General features: G+C 40.3%; 1 protein-coding gene across 6 annotated transcripts in view; it reads right to left on the minus strand.

Moving 5' to 3' along the window:
• The window catches only part of LARGE1 (LARGE xylosyl- and glucuronyltransferase 1), a 280,599-nt gene that overhangs the window by 98,495 nt on the left and 162,106 nt on the right, over positions 1-19,998 (minus strand). For all 6 annotated transcript variants that reach the window (XR_009486501.1, XM_059846294.1, XM_059846290.1 and 3 more), the window contains one exon: positions 13,706-13,877. Coding sequence is in view for 5 of the 6 variants with exons in the window: in XM_059846294.1 (XP_059702277.1) it covers positions 13,706-13,877 (172 nt within the window). In the remaining variant the exon portion in view is untranslated. The remainder of the gene's footprint in view (positions 1-13,705; positions 13,878-19,998) is intronic.

A 19,998-nucleotide genomic window follows, 5' to 3' on the forward strand; every position in this document is an offset into this window, starting at 1 on the left:
AACCAGCACCTGAGGCTTGCAGGCTATCAGTATGCAGCTGGAGCCAGCTCTCAGCAGGAACCCCTCTCAGCTTTGTGAGATACTGCCTCATTCTGCAATTCTCACTTCAGCCTCCCAACAGTCTCACGGAGCAGCCCCATGCAGAGAACTTTAAAGAAGCCCCACAATTTCACACCTACAACTATCATGGCAAGTAGTTTTTACACTAATTCCCTGGTACACAATCAAAGCCCCAACTCCTGTTCTGTTAGGGGTTTTTTGAATATTTACTCATGTAGACTGATTAGCCAGCCCTGCTTTAAGCTCAATACTTCTGACCTCCAAGTTAAGCATTAGGAATTTGATTTTACTCTTTTTCTGTTTTTTAGTCAACCATGACACCAGACAGCCTTCCTGGGTTTAACCATATGCTTCATTTTTGTTGCTTATTATGTCATTCCGACACTTTCTGAAACCTCTGTAGTGTGCTGTGATATACCTGTAAAAGGCCAGCATTAAATATATTATGTGAAGAAAAAAAAAAGGATTCTCATAAAAACTGTCACCCACAACAGCACGTTTCTATGGTAATACAGGACTGCTTTGGGTTGTTATGGCAACTAAACCTTTTAAAAGCAATAGCATAAAACCAAAGCAAAAAAAAAACAAACCCAGAAACAGAGCTTCATCACTGCTCTTCTCAATTTTATAAATAATTCTCAGTCCTCCTTTCCCCCAAAAAATCTAGATTGAATATTACAATGATCAAAACACTTTAGAAAACCACTTGGCTTCACGGCAACGGGTGTGTGGAGCATCTTAAGACTCTCTTAAATAAAACTATGTCTGGAGGTGTTTGTACATAAACAAACTCTGGCACCATAGAGCAATACAAATAAAAAGGTGGTGGCAGTGACAGTAGACTAATTGCTGACTGCAGCTAAGAGGGGATGGTAGAAGGGACAGGCCAAAATTACATTGAATTAAATGTTGTGTTAACTCCTTACTGCTACCATGAACTTCATTATCCCCTTGGCAAGTGTTTTTTTTATAGTCAGATGTCAATGCCAAGAAAATGCAGAAATATTCTAGATATGCGTGCTTGCCTCTAAATAGCTCCACAGAAAATTACTGTGATATATGGTGTTCTTAAATAATCGTAGGTTTCAAGATATACCATCCTGACTAACTTGGGATATGTTCCCACCTCTCCCTTTTCCTATTCCTTCTTCCTGCTCAGTATTGTCACTCTATTCAATCTCCACATTGCTTTCTCCTTTATCTACCAAGCTATATCCACTTCCCATTACTACATTTGAAAGAATTAAATGATCACAAAAGGAGAATTGTCTCTGTGTGAACACTCTCTTCTAAATCTGCTGAGGTGCCTCAAAAGTGATACCCCAGAAGAGCATCCCTTTGCTGCCCTGCTTATGCACTTCAGCCCTCATGCACATCAGACCTGGCTGAGGTCACTCAACTCTTTTTACTTTTGAGCTATAACAGGGGGTTAGAGTTGAAAGGAGAACATATTTAAAGATTGCTGTTCCAACTATTCATCTTTATTTAGTTAATCAAGAAAATAAGCTGTAAGTTCAAAGCAGGAATGTTAACGTAAATCAGGGAATACAGGAACCAGACTTTTTTACTGATAGAAGTCAGCAGCATCCTGCTCACTCCAAAGTTTTATAAAGGTAGTTCTTACCAGATGAGATGCACTCTTTCAGGATTTTAGAACACCAGTGTGACAATATTCAGATCATCATTTCTCAGTAGTATGGGAACGAGCATGAGCCTCCAAGTACTGTCAAACATTGGTGCCAATATGACTCTGCAGCAGGTTGGCAAAGCCCTAGAGAAGTCACTTTGCACCTGCAATAATGTCATCCTGAAGCACACAGAAATAAAAAGTATTACTGTCTATTAAGGAGAACATGTGCAGGAAGACAATTCAATGAATTAATGAAGTTCAGAAAACCCTGTGCCACTTTCAGAGGCGATGTGCATTTCAGTAAGTTGCTGTGAACATAAACTGGCAGACATTTAGTGCTGATGACAGAAGAGTGGTGGCATTGAGTCAGCCAAGGACAATTTTGAAAGAGAAAAAGTACGATGGCTCACTTTGCTGTAGGGCTTCAGTACTGCTCCAAGTCACACATCTCAGCAGGGCAGAAGCAGTAAGCATGTGCTAGATCCTCAGATGGTTCATGCTCTGACACATTTGTCAACATCACCACTGAATGCTGTATCACCTCCTTTGCTATCCACCTCTGTTCCCACCACACAAATTCTCTTGGTGTGTCAGAACAGCACTTACTTGACAGCTCTCCCAGTCCTTAAGCAGAGAGGAAAAAAACCACTGTATCCCCAAACACAGACATAAGTGGATCCAGGATTTCACTTTGTTGTGCCAGCAGTTAATGGTTTTCAAGAATCTGTTCTGCTGACATGTTCAGTCCCAGCTCTAGAATGAATCCCAGAACCACACACACCAGAAGCAGCTGACACAGGGTTTTTGTTACACCGAAGCAGGAATACCATCAGCTTAGATTCTGAGATCCTTTTAAGTATTTAGGCAGTGCAAAGGAAAAATGAACTGGCCTGGCTTTTCACCATAAAATGCCTAATGTGCATCTCTTTTACTGACATGAACTTGGGCAAAATTTACTTCAACTATGGATTTTGCACTAAAGGTCCAAATTCTTTTCAGGACTATGAATTTCACTGTGAATAAATGCAAGAAATAAAATATGAATAAAGAAAAGCTGTGGGGACAAAAAAAAAATTGTCCCCTAGTTGTACTGTATGTTTATCAATCACCTTTTGGTATGCATCTAGAAGGACTAGGACAAAATTCTTTTTGTTGTTAGCAGTATCGCAAAGGACAAAAAATATTTACCTTGAGGAGTCAGAGGGAGTAATGCTCCTCGGTTTAATTGAACTGCTTGGCCCATGCTAAATGCTGTTAGAGATTACTGCAAAGAACATGGAGTGGAGCCAGCTTCAAATTCAAGTAAAATATAGACACTTAAAAGATGCAGAGTGAAGTGGCCCATTACAGACCAAGCTAATTTTTTTTTCCTTTTAGCTTGCTAGGATTAAAATAAGGGGTTCAAACATCCTTGATTCTCTAGATTAATTGGAAAAAAGAAGCATGTGGAGGTTCTACTTTTCCCACAAAATTGGACTGATTACTGATTTCAATTACATGTCTGACTTCCAATTCATGTAGCTGCTCCCAGGTTTTGCTCATGGTACATTTGTACACAGTCTTAATGCAGTTATGTAATAAATTGGTTTAATTTTGTACACACATTTCCCTTGTCCCTGGCTGTGCAGAGAGCAATACCATGCACTCACCCTCCTGATGGGATAATCATGCCATTGACCTCTGGGCAATATGTGCTACCTTACAGCTTGAACCAGAGAGACAGATTTTCTCTACACCACTTTACCCCATTCAAATCCATGTGCTGCCAAGGACAATATTACAGGCATAATTTGCAGCATGAAACCAAAAAGGTGAAACCTCAAATGAGAGCTTTGTAATTGGAAATGGGGCCTGAGGTCCTTAAAAATATAGATTGCTAATGCAGAACAAGGCAGGTCCAGAGAATGTGCCTGGTTTGGAGAGGGAGAAAACAGAATATCAAGTTATTACAATGCACGTCACAGAGAGCAGTGAAAAGTGTATGTGCTTGATAGATTGCACGTGATTAGAATGAGGGCCTTAGGCAGGGAAATATAGTTATTAAATATCATTCTTTCTTTAGTCCTATTAATACAACTATCAAACCCTAGAGTAAACTTCATTTGTTAGGTGAATGACCCATGTGTCTCTTCTGCCTTGCTTTTTCCCACATGCAGAAGTTACTTATCATTACACATTAATAACTCGTGGACAGGCTGCTACTCCCTCCATATTCACTGCCTGCTCATGCACTTGCTCTGCTTTACTGTCACCCAGGGAATGCAGAGTGACTGGCCACAGGGATTAGTATATTGTAGCAGGCACAGGGCCAGCTTTGGCTCCGTGGATGGATGTTTAGAGATAGGTATTTGCTGAGTCATAGGAATTGAACCAGAAGTCCTCACTCTGGTCCTCCAGGCCTGCTTATCTCTCTATGACTCCATAGGCTAGTTTCCCTAACCCTTACAATTGGTCAGTTTCCAATCCCCCCTAACCCTATAAAAGAGGCTGTCTTGGCCCATTTCGTTAGAAGAGCTGCATTCGGACCCTTCGTGAAACCCTCAGAATAAATCATCGTGGAACATTCTGAAGCCAGCCTCCTCCTCTCTCCTTTGTCTGCCTTCCAGAAGCCACGGCCAGCCAGAGCCTCTAGCAAGCTTAAGAGCTGAAACCACAAAAGAGCTGATCTCACTAAGAGCTGACAATCACTGAGCTTGCTAAGAGGCCACGGCTGTGTGGTATTCTGGGCTAGGGCACTTAGCCCCCGAAGGGCTGAGGTCTCCGGCCTTAAGACTGCTTGCCTGGGGTGCTTCAACCCTACGAGGAGCCAGTTGTCCAGCTAAGAAGCTAGCCCCTGTGGCTTCATTATTTTACAGTATATGGGCTTAATTTCTGGGTTCCACCCAAGAAGACAGGCAAACATTAATGTCTGGGTTTTTCTTAATAGCACTCTAAACAAAATATAATTAAATAAGTTGTAAATTGACACGCCAGGGGTACTGAATGCACCTGAAAGGAAGCAGAAGAATGTGAACAGACTAAAGGAGAAAGCAATCAACCTAAAACATTTATTGGTGGACAGCAACTCCTGATTGATGTCTCCTTTTTAGTTTGGATGGGGGAGTTATTATTTTCCTCCTTGGTTTCTTCCCACCCCTTGTTCTTATATATTTCCTTTTTAGCACAGCCTACTGGCAACTCATTCCCAGAAATACATTTTCCCCTGCCAATAACAAACATGCAAAGCACAAATGCTCCTTCTCCAAGTCTGTACCCTGTGGGAGCTGGATTTTCTAGCTTCTGAGGAGGCACAGCTTTTGCTAGTCAAGGAGATGGGGATATGCACTTTGCTCCTTTGATGCCATGCTCTGCCCTGATTTCTCTTAATAAATATTTGGAAGGCAGTTCAAAAAAGCTCTAGGTCCATTCTCCACAGCTGGAGTACTGGAGATTAATAGAATTAAAGTCTCTTTAAATCCTGAAGAAAGAGCTCAGAAGAGAAAATGGGTTTTTTTCTTGCTTTAACACTCTGTGAGTCATACAATGTTTAGTTTTGGTGTTTGATACATCATAGCATCTAAGCCAAAAAGACAGCTGTAGAATGAGTGGCAGGTTAACAAAGACTGGAGAACAATAATGTAGAAAAAGCACTACACTGAGGTTGAGAAGGTAGAAAAAAGTCCTCAAAATTACAGTGTTACCAACAAAATTTTATTACAAATCTTGTAGCATGTGAAGAGTTTTTATTCTAAAATCTCCAGTTGTGGTATCAAAAGAGGACAGAAATTATCAGTTTTCATTTATAATTAAAACATCTCTATCCCCCATTGGAAAAAGCTTGAAAACATGACCAAAGGGCACCCCTTGGAAATCAGAATGGAAAAATAAAGAACTCAAATCTTTTATTTTATTTTACAATTTACCCCACCATGAGTTATACCCTATTTCTATGCATGGTTGGCCTTTCACCTCTAAATATTTCTCCCTGATGGCAGAAACAAATAAAGAACCATTCAGCTAAAATAGAACTACAGATGTTTCAGAAACTGCAGCCATTCTATTTTGGCAGCAATTCATAATCAGAATTTTCTGATTATGTCCCTTGTCACATTAAAATCCATAAACTAGAATGTGCACATGCTGATCCATATAATAAACTCTCTCCCTTGGAGCTCATTTACGGAGGTCAACCTTCTCGCATACTGGCTTCTCAATAAAGGAATATCACAGCAAAGCAAACTGCAATTAGGGGAAAAAAAAAAGAAAAAAAAAGGAGAACTTCCATCCACTCAGCTTATCTGACAAGTGTGGAAAGAGAGAAGTGTTTTTTCCTAGACCCACAGAATCAGCAAGTCCCACATCTTTGTTTGATCCCCTCCTAATTACAGTCACCAAAATGAACCCTCAATGACAGTTAGAAACTTTTCTTTTCTTCCCAAATATCCTAACCCCTTACTTTCTCTCTCTCTTCTCCAAAATAAATCAGTATTCTCCTAGTTTCACACACAGATGATGACAGCATTGTGAGACACCGGAGCACAACACCCCTCAGTATTTCTATCAGCTATAGCTAACTAATAGAATTCTTTATCAATGAAGCTTCAAAGATTTTGTAGCAAAAAAGAAGAATGCACCACAATGCAAGAATCAAGAACAGAAATTCTTAAGCAGATAGAGCCTACATAGGGACCTTTTCAATGAGAAATTGTATTTCATTTGTGTAATAACCCTAGGATTAGCTATGCACTGTACTCTAACCAATAAATACTTACACAAATCTTTCAGAAGCTAACAGATTTTTTTTTTTTTATGAGCAAAGACAAGTGCCATTCGGCCTTGACACTTATAAAAACTCAGATAATTTTAAACTATTTGAATAGCTGCCTGACAATTTTATTAATGCACTCTGCTACAATATGATCCTGTTTCCTTCACAAAAAGACTGACTCATATCATGGATTTTTATACACACTAAGGTGCATGTTACTAATGCCTTTCTCTTGATTAGTAAGAAAAGAAAACCTGTTTTACTGACCAGAAGAAACAGAAAGATCTCTGCAGGATTTGACATGAACACTGTGTCAGCCTGCAGAGATCCTGTCTCAAAATCATCTGGAAGCTTTAATGATTTACTCAGTGTAAACTGACAGACTTAAGTACAGAACCTGCCCAGAATCAATTCTGTGGCTCAAATCCTGCCTTGAGCCATAGGTGTCACTGAATTTTAAATTTTAATCTTGGCAACAACCGAGTATTTTACATCATCACAAGAACAGCACACCTATAAAAAGCACAATCATTGCAGGAGAGTCAAGAGCTATGACAGGTATAGTTTATTAAAACAGGGCTTCACTGATAGAGCCAAATTCAGGGAAACTTATACAGCACCTGCTGACTCTGCCTGCTTCTCTCCAGAGCCATCAGCATCTCACTTTCTGGCATGCAAAATTCTCATACAAATGAAAAGTTCTGCATGTACGTAACATTACAACCTTACATATAAGAGTTCTTGTAGGAATATAATTACTAAAATCCCTACACAAGATGCTTAAATTTGTGACGGTTATGATTTTTCTTTTTTTTTTTTTCTTTTTTGTTTGTTTGGACTTTTTCCTGAAGAAGCTGCATAAATAGTATGAACCTAGAATGTTACCTCAGGCTTTCTGCAGAGTAATATGCCAAAGCACCCACATGCTGAGTGTTTGCAAATTTTAAGTTTGGGATTGACTATGTGCCAGTCCCTCTTCAGCTCTGGGCACTTGATCCTGCACCAAAATCGCTGCTGACCTTTTCTGGTATTTATGATGTCAGTATGGATTTTTATCATTATTTGAGCTCCTGACACAAAGCAAACAGCTTCTATAGCATGTTTTTATTCATGCAAAGTATGAACATGTGAATCTCAGTATTCCTGTCAAGTTTGCTATTTCTCCTTCTTGTATGCTTGGTTAATGGAGGCCACCTTTCCAGGGAAGACTTACTTGCACAGATGAACAACAGTGGTAGCTTATATTCTCTGGGTGACTTATGAGTAGAGTTATTTGAAATGCACTTGCTGGGTATTACCCAGTCTCTGTTGTTTAAAAGTACTTAAAATATTCATTGTATCAGCTTGCTGGATTGTGAGGCTAACATGCAGTAGTAGTAAGACATCACTGTTCAATAAAGCCTCTGAGTTTTGACATGTACTTAGAAATATCATAATGCCCTTTGATGTAGTATTCAATTTAATACAGAGCTCCTCAACACTGATCTCTACAGGGATTATTCAGGTCTCATTTGTGAGTCCCAGCTGTGACTCATGCAAAGCAATATCCTAAAGGAACAAGGCAGACACAGGAATTGTCACCTGACAATGTAAAGCAGGAAGAGAGTTTCTTGCTACTTACATGTGAAGCACCCAGCACACAGAGACTGTGATCCAGACTGAAACTGCAACTTGTAAGACATAGAATTATGATGACTGTTGTAGTCAGGTCAAAAATAAATTAAATCCTGAGAATCCATATTTAACATCCAGTAAAATTAAAAATCAGAACCTTAGAAAAAAAGAACCCACACTGCAGGACCAAAAGTTTGGGTGAGCAAGAATAATGAAACAGTTAGCAGATGTGGCCTTTATAAGAACTTTAAGATTGATGGCACAGAACATAGCTTTGGACTCATTTTTTTTTAGAAGAATTTGCACAGTTTCTGCAATAAAAGCATATTGGTTACTAATCCTTGTTGTCTAAAACACTCTGCAGCACTTCATCCAAGAATACACTATGATCTACAGTCCCACACTTTTGCCCTTAGGCTAGTTACTTTCTCAAGTTTAGAACTGTCAAAATCTAGTGAAAGATGAATAGGACACATAATCAGTGTCAACTAAGTCACAGAAAACATGCATGACAGGTTATCTGCACCAGAGTGGCTAGAGACTCAAACCTTTGAAGTCAATATTTTGGAGATGTATCTCAGTCCTAAAAGAAAACATTCTGCCTATCTTTAGAGCAATGGAGAATGAAGCTAAAGCAAAATGCCCAAATCCCAGCTGAAAAGCTGAATATGACTCTTGAAATTTAAGTTATGGGTTCCCAAAGACATATTTATGCATCGAGATTGAAGCTTGTATATAAAATGATTAATAATTACACAATCCCCAACTGGCTCCTAAGAGAAACTGTTAAATGTTACATTGCTTGAGACAGTGTTTCAGGCTACCAAAGAGAGTGTAAATTTCTCCCAAAGCCTAAGGTTGCCACTTCAAAGAAGAGATTTTTAAATTTCTGCACTCTGCTACAGAACAGTTGGATCACTTATTGTAAGGGCATATGCATATATATGCATATATGCAAAGAGCTTATCAGGAAAGGGCAGAAGAGCAATGATTTACTAAGAAATCCTACTGCCTTTTTTCCATCTACAGAGCGAATGGAGTAGTACCTTTACCATCTAAAATATTAAATTACTATGCAAGGGTCTGATCTTTTCAGCAACTCTTAAGATAACTGGAATAAGAACCTTTGCAGAACAAGGACTTTGGGTATTACAGGTGCTGTTTAAAACACACTGTAGGACCTGCTACACAGCAAATCAGACCTGGTTAGATAACAAGACAGTCCTGAACCTGATGAGTTTCTTCCAAACCCGGTGTCCAAGAAAAAAGGAATCTGAGCTACTGGTTTCCCTTTTTCACTGTTTTTGCTGGGAAGAAAAGTCTTCCCAGGCACAGAAAGAATCACAGACTCTAGTACCTTCCCTCTGTGTGTGGTTGCAATTTGGAAAAGGCTATGCTGGACCGCCTCATCAGTTATGTTGCCGTAACCTGAAGACAGAAGTTCCTGCCTTTCCTGCACTGATGTGAAAAATTCTTTAATTTGCACAAAAAGCATCCTGGTGTAGGCAAGTTTATAATGGTGCCTTCTAGCCAGCAACTGGTTGTTAGAACATTTCTAGAATGAGACCCAGCAGGTCTAAAGCTGCTCTCCTAACTGGGGTTGGGTGTAATGAGAGGTTCCTTTAGAGACTAGCCTTTCCCTTCACAGCAGTTTTATTGCACTTCTGTTTATGTAATATTTCAGCAAACATTCTAGATTGCCCCCAAGAAATCATCATGAACTTACCTGAGACTTCTGGGAGAGAAACAAGGAAGAAATTAAAACATTAGTTTAGTAAAATATCCTTTGGAGGAATATTTAGGGCTCATGACATGAGACAATCCTTCAATCTTTTGTAATGCAGGCAGGAGAAATAAAAAGACACTTCGGAAAAACTGAGAAGCATCACAGAATTAAGCCAAACTTTTGCAAAGCAGTAAAAGAGTATCGGTATCTCTCCAAATTACTTGCCTTTCCTTCTATTTCCATTGAATGACAGAACAATACAATCATTTAGGTTGAAAAAGACCTTTACATCCTACCAAAGTAACACTACCAAGTCCATCCTACTCAACCTTGTCCCTACTTGCCACATCTACGCAGCTTTGAAATGCAGCCATGGTGACAACTTCCTGGGCAGTCTGTTCCAATGCTTGTCAACCCTTTCTGTTAAGAAATTTTCTGCTGCCCTTCTCTGGACATGCTACAGGTCCTCAATGTCATTCTTGCACTGAGGGGCCGAGAAATGAACATGGGACTTGAGGTGTTGTCTCAGCAGCGCTGAGAAAAGAGGGACAATCCATGCCCTGGTCCTGCTGGACATGCTATTGCTGATACAGGTCAGGATGCCACTGGCCTCTTTTGGCCACCCGGGCCCACACTGGCTCGTTTTCAGCTGCTGCTGACAAGCACCGAAAGATCCTTTCCCACTGTGCAGTTTTCCAGCCATTCGGCCCCAAACCTGTAGTGCTGCACAGGGTTGTTGTGACCCAAGTGCAGGACCTGGCACTTTGCCTTGCTGAAACTCACAGAACTGGCCTTGGCCCATTGATTCAGCCTCTCCAGATCCTTCCTCTCCAGAGCTTTCCTGCCCTCCAACAGATTAACACTCCCACTCAACTTGGTGTGGACCAAGCGTGCATCTGATCCCCTCATCCAGATCATTTACAAAGATATTAAATTAAACTGGCCCCAGTACTGAGCCCCGGGAGACACCACCAGTGACGGGCTGACAAATGTATTTAGCTCCATTCACCACCACCCTCTGAGCCCAGCCCTCCAGCCAGTCTTTTATCCAGAGAACAAGTCTAAGCCATGGGAAGCCAGTTTCTGTGAGAATGCTGTGGGAAACCATGTCAAAGGCTTTATTAAAGTTTAGGTAGACAACATCCACACTCTTTGCCTCATCCACTAAGGAGAGCCACCTTTGTCACAGAAGGAGATCAGGTGGGTCAAGCAGGACCTGCCTTTCACAAACCCATGCTGACAGGGCTCAATCCCCTGGTTGTCCTGCACATGCTGCAGGACAGCACTCAAGGTGACCTGTTCCATGATCTTCCCTGGCCCCAGGGTCAGGCCTACAGGCCTGTAATTCCCCAGATGCCCCTTCTGGCCCTTCCTGTAAATGGGCATCGCATTTACTCATCTCCAGCCCACTGGGACCTCCCTGGTTAGCAAGATCTGCTGACAGATTCAGCCAGGCACTGCCCCTGCCTGGCTCCCTCACCAGCTGGGTCAGGAAATAATCTTCCACACACTCCAGGAACTTCCTGGACTGTTTCCTCTCTCCTGTGTTGTATTTCCAGCAGATGTCTGCTAAGTAAGTTCAACTTACCTTTCTGGTAAGTTCAAGCCCACCAAAAGAACAAGGGCTAGCAACTGTGAGACTTCCCAGCTGCTTACAGACTATTTCTTCTGCCTCCTCATCACAGCTGAGTGGCCTGCAACAGACTCTCACCATGGTATTTGCTTTGTTGGCTCTCCCTCTGATTCTTACCCTTAAACACTCAACTCTGATGTCACCATCATCGAGGTCACCTTTGCTAATGGAACTGCAGCCTATGACATGGGCTGGAGAACAAGCCTGTGCTTGGACACTTCCTCTCTCTGCAGCATTTAGGATCCAAAGTCTTCTCCCACCCCAGCTCAACACCTGGAGCTATGGCATTGTCTCATCTCCTCATTGTTTGTGCACAACTGCCTGGGAGATGAGCAGATGTAGACACTGATCAATTTATTGCCAGAATTAAAAAACTGTGGAGAAGCAGGTGGTCAGCTGGAATTAAAAAGACATATGGGACAACTTACAAAATCATCCATTTGGGAGTTTTGCTATGTACGTAATGAGGGCAGCAGCACAGCAATTCTGTCTCCATGTGTAAGTTAGAGCTTTTCACAGCTCGAATCAGATGAACATTCTTGCCTAGCTCTATGGAGACTGATTTACACACACATTTTACTTGCATTAATTATTCTTCTCCACATTTCCATTTTTTCTGCCTGTATTTTCTTTCAATCTTACATCTGCCTCTGCTCCACATTCCTCTTTTTACAAGCAGTCTTTATGCTTGGTTTTATTCCCCCTGTATAAAAGCAAGGGATCTTAATTAAAATTGTGACAGAAATTATAAGGAGATAATCCCACTCATTGTCTCAAGTCAGATTTTGCTCTCTTTGACCATGCAGTCCTCTATGCCCAAGTTCTTTTTATCCACATTTCTTTTCCCGCTATGACATGCTATTACACTGTAGTCAGTCCAATATGGCTATTAATGGGACAGCTGCACACAGTGAGACAGTACAATAGCTCAGCTTTACTTCCTATGCATACATTTATATTACTTATGGTTGTCAGGGTATATGTTTGTTTACATGAAACTCAAGGTTCAGTGGAGGGAAAGGCTTGGTGAAGAGGTCTGAACAATACATGAAGAGGAGGAAAAATTGTATATTTCTTAATGAAAAAAAGCTTGTAAATAATTAAATTAAGCAAAAAGGTGACTGCTTCTGGCTTGCTGAAAAGACATCAGTGAATCCACAGAAGGGAATGGAAACAAATGCATGAACAAGTAAGCACTAGAACCCAGTCCTTGACATAGAGCTGAAGATAATAGGTCCTGTCCCAGAGCTGGAACAGAGCTGAGAAAAGCAGGCCTTGTGGATTTCAGCAGGGGATAAGTAGAGTAAATGTGCTCTTTCCTGGCTCCCTCCTAATGGAGTGATGTATTTTAGCTTCTCTAAATAAATACTCCCATTTGCTTAGGCTGACTTAGCTTGAGAAGATTTTGAGAGAGATGATGAAACACATCAAGGCTACACTTTTACAGGGTTGTTAACCTTTAAACCAGGATGCTGGATTGTCTCTGCACTTACCAGCACTGCAATACATATGCTGAGGGCAAGAGGAGAACAATAGGGTATGTCTCTGACTCTGAACAGCTGGCAACACTCAAACCTGGGAGAATTAAATGGTTTTAGTGGTGTGCTAGCCAGAAGGTGCTCTGCTTTGTGACAGGGTAATAGGGGAACTTTTCTGTAATCATTTCCTTATAGTTACCCTAAAGGAGTCCTTTCTCAGACTGACTATGAAGTATATTTTCAAGGAGCTGTGGGAAATTGGAATAGGTAGGGAAAACTATTTTAGGTGCTTAGAATCCAGACCCCTTTATCAACTTATTAAGAGGACCAAACAGCAATTTATTTCTATTCACATGTGTAACTCTGTTCCCTTCTTCTTCCTCACGGGCTCAAGAATGATCTCAACTTCATGCATTCTCAGTAGTTACATGGAACAGTTGAACTGAAAGTAATAATAAGTTTTATTAATTAAAAAAAATAATGAAACCCAAGTTCTTCCAAGAGGTATTGAACAGTACATAACTACAGCATGCTCATAATTCATTAATATCTACTGTATTGCCAGGCTCTCACCTGCCCCAAATAATCAGACCAATAAACCAAACTACATAGATAATTGGTGTTGTCAATTCATCTATACAGAACATCATTGAGAAAAGAGCTCACAAAGAGAACAATTACATTCAAACACCAAAAACTGAAAGAGAGAAAGCATTTAACAAAACCTCAGCTAGCCCTTTCACCCATACTGTATTGTTTGCCTCATCATTCTCTCCCCGCCCCTCGAATAAGGACAGTAAAAAAATCATTAAAATACCTTTGAACTTGTGAAAGACGGCCCATAGCTCAGCAATGTCAGTGGCAAATGTAATGTCTGTGTCGAGGACAATGACTCGCTCAAGATTGGAAGGAAGAGTCTTAGTCAGAACCAACTTCATCAGCCCGTAAATCCCAGAGTAGTGTTTGTTGGGGATCCAAGACACTTCAGACTTGACAGGAAATGGGAAGTCAGAAAGAGGAAGAAAAAATAATCTTTATTAGAAAGAGAAAATTTTCCTGAAAGTAGTTTCTTTCATAGTCATAGTGGAAGATCTGTGAGGTGGAAAGTCATCTAAAAGCCTGTACTTAAATTTACTTCTTAAGTGCTGAAACGTACTAGTTTCTGAAAACTTGGAGAAAAAAAATTCTTTCAGGCAACCTCTTCACACAATATAACTAAAATTAGTTGAGCCTTTCTGGTCTGGTAGAATTCATTCTGAGGCATCCACATGTCATTATAAAACTGTAAGACATTTTTAGTCTAAAACCTCAGGTGTATTGTACATTACTTTCATTTTCAACCAAAAGAGAAGTTGTCATCTCAAAATTTTCTCTGATGCAGAAGTAAAAAGCACAATATTTTCCTTATATTTTTTATAAATTTGGTGGTCAGAATTTCAAAAGGCCAATCATTTGAAATAATGGGCCGGAAAATTGCAAAAAAAATGTTTCTTACAAATGCAAATTTACCTTAAGCCTTACATTTTTAACTTAAAACTACTGAGGTCCCACAGACATGCTCAAAAGTAGAGAAATTGACAGAAAATTGTCAGCCACATTTTTTGTATTTATGTATTGAATGTGGCAACTTCAAACATTTTAATTTCTTCAGTAAGAGCTAAAGAAACATTTGTACATCTTCTAAAATAAAAGTTGGGAGGCTAAATTCTCTTATATATTGTACTCTTGACACCGGGATATTCCATTAGTTTTCCTTCTGTGAGACTCAAGTTCTCCAGTTTCGAAAGTTTCTGCTTAAAGTGGGTCATTACATGTTTTTGAGAAGTTCCTATTTCCCTGTCTGAAACTCCTAGTTTGTTTTAAGGGGCATGCACTACAATTCCCAGATTTTACATTTTCCCTGGAGCTACGCTCTCAATAACGTAAATTAGTATTTTATCTACAAAATCTTGAGTGAAACAGATTTCAGGATTTATCCTGGCATGTTACGCTTTGGAAAAAGTAAACAGAAACTCAGCGTATTCATAAAACTGAGGAGATTTATTCTGTTGCTTAGCTTTCTTATATCTATTCACTGCCATTGTAAATTTTATTACATGAAACAACACTTGCACAAAAAAAAATCATTTCTCCTAAAATCCTTAGAGAAAACCTTCTGTAAGAGTGTGAGTTCCTATGTTTCGAAGTTGGAAGCATGGTTGAAGAAAGGCTATTAATAGGTGCTTAGAGCACATTTCTTTTTGAATATAAAGTAACAAGGCCTGATGATGTAAGCTGACCTCCTCTATTCCCTTTTAAATGGCACAGAACTTTTCTCTGTATTCTCAGGATTCCTGTACCAGGGCAGAGCACTCCCCCACTGCAAAGTTCATTAAAAAGACAGAGGGAAGTAGAACAAACCTTTAAGGAGAAAGACAAGAATTTCAGGGGAAAGGCAGGAAAAGCAGATTCTCATAGAATAAAACCAGAAAGTACAAACTGAAGCATGAAGTTTTGGTTGGTTTATTGAAAACTCAATGCTCCCCAGAAATATCTTCTGCGTAAAACAGAGATAATTTCAAATTCACACCCTCACAACTCTACTTATTTGTGGTCCCTGCTTTCCTACATTGTGGCTTTTGGAATGGACCACCACATCATGGTATATTTAATTTATGCAAAACAGTATCTACTTTGCTTCTGCAAACCATACTGTTTTGAATCTGCCACTTGATATCCTTGTGCTAGACCAGTCATACCTGACATGTTAAAAGTGTTAGACATTTTACAGACTTGAGCTGGCTTTTATCCATTGCTATGTTATTAATTTTGGATGGCATGTCCTTCATTTTATTAGCTGAAATATTTCTCCAGAAAAACACCCAGTGTGCTTATACAAATAAGTTTAATAGGGTAGGGGTTCATATGTTGCATGAATAGCCTGAGACAAGCAGGGAAGGTAAAGGGTGGCTGGAAAAGCAAATCACTTTCAAAGTGCAGTTATTTTCTTTGCTCTCAGAATTCCCAATTTCTACCACTGCCATGTATCACTGCAGGGAAGAAACCCATGTCCGGCAGCTCCTTCTGATCTGGCACACATAAGGCAAAGCCTGCCATCCTGAAGCCTGATGTCTGAAAGCATAATTTTTAAAAATGAAGGGGGCAGCCCCTGTTCCAAATGGTCCAACACAACTGGCTAGCATATGTTGGATTTGAGGATATATTGAAGCCTGGACCCTCAATCAGTTCAATTTATCCCCAGTTTCCTTTCCTATGATACAGAGTTAATTAAGACTCAAACAGAGATCCTAATTAGCCGCCAGCATAATTTCTTCATGGCTTTTCTATTCAAGAATAATGTAACAGTTGCAAATTCACGGCAAGGAAAGCTCCTTACGCTTCACAAGAGTGCTGTGAAGGCTCACTCTCTGGCTCACTACATAGACTTATGTGAGGAAATACACAGGCACAGCACGGAGCAAGTGCTTAGTCCTTGTCCTGGTTTTGGCAACGACCTTGAGGTTATTCTGTATCATGTCAAAACACTGCAGGGAGCAGGAGGAAGGGACTCTGCCTTCTGAGAAGAAGAGTGTGGCTTCTGGTCGAAAAACCATTTTTCTAAATATTATCTAAATACTTTCTGTAAGTTTTACTACAATTTTGTGTGGCTAGCACACTTAAAATGGCACATATATGGCATGTTTGTGAATCATCTGCTAACAAGCTAGATTAGAGTTGCCTTCATAGAACAAATATTCCTAGAAGATACACCAGCAACATTAAAAAAATAGAGTTAGTAAAAGTGAGTGAAACAAAACAGTGCGACATACTTTGCCATTTGTACAATTCCCAGTTCAGCAGAAACAGCACACCTTGGATCTCTAGCTCTCAAGATCTGTTTTTGTTCATGAGAGACGAGTAAATAAAAGCATTTAGCTGGCGCTGACACGGATTCTTTTAAGTTAAATGAAATAGTGTCTACTCACTAAAGATCTTTCATCAGAACCATCTTTATTCTTTTAGTAACTGAAGACTGAAAACAAACTAAAATATCTAAATTATTTGAATATAAAAATCACAAGCCCATGAGTCTGCATGCACCATGTAACTGATCACTTGGTAAATGCCAGAGAGATGGGAGCAACAGTCTCTACGTTCAGGTATACCTCACCAGCAAGTTCTCTTCCCTAACTGTGCTGAATCTCTGAGAAAAGCTGACCAAATCACAGTTGCTGTGCACAGCCTGACTCAGCTTTCTTACGGTTGCTACCACTGTATAAATGCTCATTAAGTGAGCAAAAGTGTCATTTTTTAACAGAGGAATCTCATACATAGAGCTTAAAATGTTTCCTTGACTGAGAGAAGGGGGAATGGTGGCTCGTTCTCTTTGAATGAATTGTCTAGTGACTACATTCCCAAGCATTTAGGTATTTTTATTTTTTAAAACACTTGAGTCTGGTTGCTCACACATTATGATCACAAAGCACAACTCTTGTATCAAGTCATCACAAATATATCCAGCCAGACTTTGACTCTTACACTGTACTTCTTTATGGAACTGTATGATTATTTTAATGTGCTCTTTTTCCCCACAACAGATGATGGGGAAACTTGCCTAGGCTTCCCAGGTGAATACTGACTGCTCCACAGATGTAAGAGAACTATCTTGTACAAGGGCAGGTCACCTGAACCTCTTTAAAAAGGGATGAAGGCTTGGACTTGTAGACTTAGCATGAAACAAGTCTGGAAAACAGTACCAGCAGAACAGAATGATAGTGAGGAACACAGAAGGACAAAAAACTTTGGAGTTTCTGACACAATTCTTTCTGTATTGTGTCAGATCAATCACCCACTGAGCTCAGTAGCTGGCATCATAAAGTAGATGGTGGCAGATGCCTACTGAAGAATATAAACCCAGGGGAATTCTATACCAATACTGCTCCCCATATATATTCTCATCCTGCAGCGAGTTGCACCAAATTTTGGAGCTACTGGTGGTATTATTATTGGTTAATAAATTTTGGTGGATTTTTCATCTGTGAATTAGATCGAGTTAAGATACAGTTTTATATTTGGTAAAAGTCCAATTAATTAGATTCCATTATTATTACATTTCTATTTAAACCTCATGCTCTTAAAGGTTATCAGTCTTGCATACCAAGACATTTTGTTTGCTAATAAGACTTTGCTGCACTCACTCTTGTCTTTTCCACATTACTAACATCATGATAAACAGAGCAGTGAGATGAAGCACAAGAAAAGACATTATGTATTTGCTGTCTTGCCTTAGTGCATGTACATGTACACAAAGGGAAGCATCAAAACAGAAGCCAGAGGAAAGATAAACTAGGGCTATATGGGACTGTAGGACTGTATATGCTTCTCTTATTGTTTACCATCTTCTCTGAAGCACTAGAGGTTGACAGAAAGCCTAATAGCCTGATTTGCTACATGCTTCTTGGATTGGAAGGTGATATATAATAGTACCATTAAAAAAAGCTCTCAAAACTTTTAGCTAGCAACTGCATAAATTTAAGACTGCATTTCTTTTCTATAAATAGAAGTTTCCATTCTAAAAGCATTTCCCCCATTAAAGAAGACTTCTGATTACTTCCCTACCAGAAGAAAATTCTATCCTGACTTTTTCTGATGAATGGGCTGTACTCAATAAAGCACCACAAAATCACAGAACAAGCTTGGAATGTCAAGCTTGGAACCTCTGGGAGTCATTTGGTTCAACTTCCCCCTGTCAAGCACGGCCACCCAGATCCAGTGGCCAGGTCCAGATGGCTTTTGACTATGTCCAAGGATGGGAACTCTACAATCTCACTGGGCACCCTGAGCCAGTGCTTGGTTACCCTCACAGTAAAATAATGTTTCCTGATGTTCAGAGGGCTCCTCCTGTATTTCAGCTTGTGCCCACTGCCCTTTGTTCTGTCTCTAGGCACCTCTGACAAGTGCCTGGCTCAGTCTTTTTCACACCCTCCCTTCAAGTATATATGTACAACGATAAGATCCCCCACCAAGCCTTCTCTTCTCTGGATGAACAGCTCTCTCACCTTTCCTTGCACGTGAGGTGGTTCAATCCCTTCATCATCTTAGTAGCCCTTGGCTGGATTCTTCATTATTTTCATGTCTCTCTTGTGCTGAGGTGCCCAGAACTCAGCCTGACCCAGACCTCCAGGTGTGGCCTCACCGGCGCTGAGTCGAAGGGAAGGGTCACATCCTTTGATCTGCTGTCAGTGCTGGGTCTAATGCTGTCATTGTTGCAAGGGCAAATTCCTGGCTCTTGTATGCCCTGGTGTCCACCAGATTCTTTTCTACCAAGCTGCTTTCCAGCAGGGCAACCCTCAGCATGTCATGGTACATGGCTAGTTCTCATATGCAAAATTTTGCACTTTTTGTTGAACTTCATGAGGTTTTTGTCAGACACCCCTTCTCTGTTAAACAGTATTTTTTCCATTTACCTAAAGAAATTCCTCACTGTCCCACAGAATATATAGCACCACAAAACCCTCTGAGCAACAAAAAGTGCTCCTTGTTCAGCGTGGTAAGATGGAATTTTGGCTGATAAAGTGTTTTTTCTGGCAGCATGTCCTTAAATACTTCACCCTGGAAAAATGTAACCTCCAATACCATATTGATTTTGTCACTACATTCACTGCATCTTCCCAGGTATGCTTGGGGGGGAAAAAAATCAATCAAAATAAGGCAGAGCTATGATATAGTATCCCCTTTCCCACTCCAGATCAAAGACACCCATGCTGCTCGGCTGACTCCACAAAAGCACCACGAAGGTCAATGCCTTGCAGGAGCCTCTGGGTCAGGCTGGATGGAGTGATGCACCAGGCTGAGAATCAGCAGCCCTGAGGCACAAGGTGCCACCTGCATGCCTCCTCCCCACCTCAGAGGTAGGCTCATAAATGGGATCAAACAGAACCCAATTCTATCACTATCCAGACTAATGGCTGCAGATTTCCTGTGCTGGGGAAACAGCCAGCAGTAAACAGAAGAACTAAGAAAACAGAAAAGGTGAAGGGAAATAGAAAATGCAGTCTGTAGATTTTGCCTCCCCAGAGCCTTCATGCCAGGTTTTGCAATTAAAAATACCTAGCACCTAGAACAGACTGA

The sequence above is a fragment of the Haemorhous mexicanus genome, chromosome 5 (assembly GCF_027477595.1).
Source record: "Haemorhous mexicanus isolate bHaeMex1 chromosome 5, bHaeMex1.pri, whole genome shotgun sequence".
In the NCBI taxonomy this organism is placed as follows: Eukaryota; Metazoa; Chordata; class Aves; order Passeriformes; family Fringillidae; genus Haemorhous; species Haemorhous mexicanus.